Genomic DNA, 2,186 nt, shown 5'->3' with positions numbered 1-2,186 from the left:
TCCAGATTCAAGTATAAACATACAGTTCACATATGCTAACAGTGCACTAGTTTCTTTCAATATGTTTTTACATTTTTTCATTTTAACAGGAATATAAAGATTTCGTCATTATATTTAATAATCCTATAATTAACAAAAAAGAGAATATCCATTATAGTAAATTAAAAGTAATAAAAGTAATGATAACAATGATAATAATTATAATATTAATAATAAAAAGAATATCCATTATAGTAAATTAAAAGTAATAAAAGTAATGATAACAATGAAAATAATTATAATATTAATAATAATAATAATAATAATAAATATTGGTAAATTGCCATAAATAAGTGATAAATGTGTTATGTAAAAATTGTGTGTAGGATGGATTTGAGTTTCTTGGGAAATTGTTGTTAAGAAGCTTAATTTCCAATGCATGGTTATTGCAGGGTTAAAAATAAATTGATTCCGAAAAAATTTTGTAATACTTTAGTTGGAAATTAAATGCTCCGACGAAAGAAAGAAAGGATTTCGTTAAAAAAAACATGATAAAAAGGAAAAATTGATAAACATAATAAATGAAATAACAAATATTTGGTATGTAATTTTACAGAATAATTTTCGCTTGTTTATTTAAGGATTTTATAGTAAAAACAAGTTTTTTTCTTAAATTAAAGATTTTATTTTTTGTTTGTTTGTAAAGTTTCCCAACAAAAGTGGCAATCTTTAATATAACTCTGGTCCATTAGTCAATGTCAGACGACAAATAATGAAAGATCAAGATTGCTAAAACTTTAAACAAAAAGTTCCAAGTTTGTTTCCTATTGAACAGATTTGATTTTTACCCATTTTGTAATTTTTTTTATTTTCAAAAATGTCTTTTACTATCTCTAGTTTAAATACTAAATATACCTATAAAAGTATAATAAAATGTCGATTTTTTAGAAACAATGCTTAGAAGGTAATTATTTGGACTGTATGTGTGCCTTTTAAGTATCTTATACTTATGCCTGATATCCAAGAAGCCAAGTGTTATGAATTTACAGTTCGAATTTTGCCTCCCCCCTAGGAGCTCCTAGGGGGGGGGGGCAAAAAAAATTTTTGCGCTTCGCGCAAATATTGCCCCCCCCTACATTTATTTCTGTATACGTCCTTGCTTGCAGGTCTGCCTGGTCTTGTAAATTGATGCATAGTTTTGCAACTGTCTGGATCTCTCTGTGTAGCCGCAGCACTCGCTGTGTCCTTGCCTCAGCGATGGGACACTTTTTTACTTTTGTAGAATGATAGAAGACCGGACCTAGCTTAAGATAATTTAATTATGGAAGTATATTGGATATAGAATTGATTTCGTAAAAGCAAAAATGACCCATTATAATCAAAAATGACTATAGCAAAAATGACTATAGCAAAAATGATACTATAAAAATTTGGTTGCGCCATTAAAATAAAACTTGTTTTAAATCTTAATGAGTAAATCAATATGTTGTGACTGTTAGCTGTTGCAAGGAGGACAGCTGTGGCGGTTGATCCATGTGAACCCTGTGATCTGGCAACCTGTGATATTGTTGACAGATGTCTAGCTGGGGTTGTCACAGATAGATGTGACTGTTGTCAGGTGGGTTAAGTAATGTTATATATCCTAAACTAAAGGGACTGTAAGCCTAATTTCAATGGACCCTCCATGCAAATATGAGAATGTCCGATGTACAATGGTACCATTTTAACCTTTCACTAATCATATTAGGCGAAGAACTCCGCGTGTTTATCTCTGAAATGGTGTTCAAATTGCAATTCAACTGGGGTCTACACTAGCGTACATTAAGAACTCAACGCAGCTTACTTTACACGTTTTACTCGAAAACCTAAAAGTTCGAAGAAAACATGTATTTTTTTGCAAGTTCTAGAAAGTAAATATTAATATAAGTATTAAAAACATCTTGCAAACAAAGTGTTCAAGAATTACAAGTTTTTCTGTAGACATTAGACAATTAAGTATAAATACTTGTTCAGTCAAAGGTTTATAGGATTTATAGGATACCGTTGTGAATTGGATAAGATTTATAGAATACCGTTGTAAATTGGATAAGATTTATAGAATACCGTTGTGAATTGGATAAGATTTATAGAATACCGTTGTGAATTGGATAAGATTTATAGAATACCGTTGTGAATTGGATAAGATTTATAGAATACCGTTGTGAATT

The 2,186-nt window shown here is 29.8% G+C and overlaps 1 protein-coding gene across 2 annotated transcripts in view; it reads left to right on the top strand.

The window, feature by feature from the left end:
* The window catches only part of LOC111707248 (insulin-like growth factor-binding protein-related protein 1), a 17,618-nt gene continuing 15,432 nt past the window's right edge, over positions 1-2,186 (top strand). For both annotated transcript variants that reach the window (XM_023480314.1, XM_023480313.1), the window contains exons 1-2: positions 1-89; positions 1,479-1,597. In XM_023480314.1, coding sequence (XP_023336082.1) covers positions 62-89; positions 1,479-1,597 — 147 coding nt within the window. In that variant the 5' untranslated portion in view covers positions 1-61. The remainder of the gene's footprint in view (positions 90-1,478; positions 1,598-2,186) is intronic.

Source organism: Eurytemora carolleeae, unplaced genomic scaffold (assembly GCF_000591075.1).
Source record: "Eurytemora carolleeae unplaced genomic scaffold, Eaff_2.0 scaffold728, whole genome shotgun sequence".
NCBI lineage: Eukaryota > Metazoa > Arthropoda > Copepoda > Calanoida > Temoridae > Eurytemora > Eurytemora carolleeae.
Note: the sequence above shows the minus strand (reverse complement) of the source record. Positions and strands in the feature narration are given on the sequence as shown.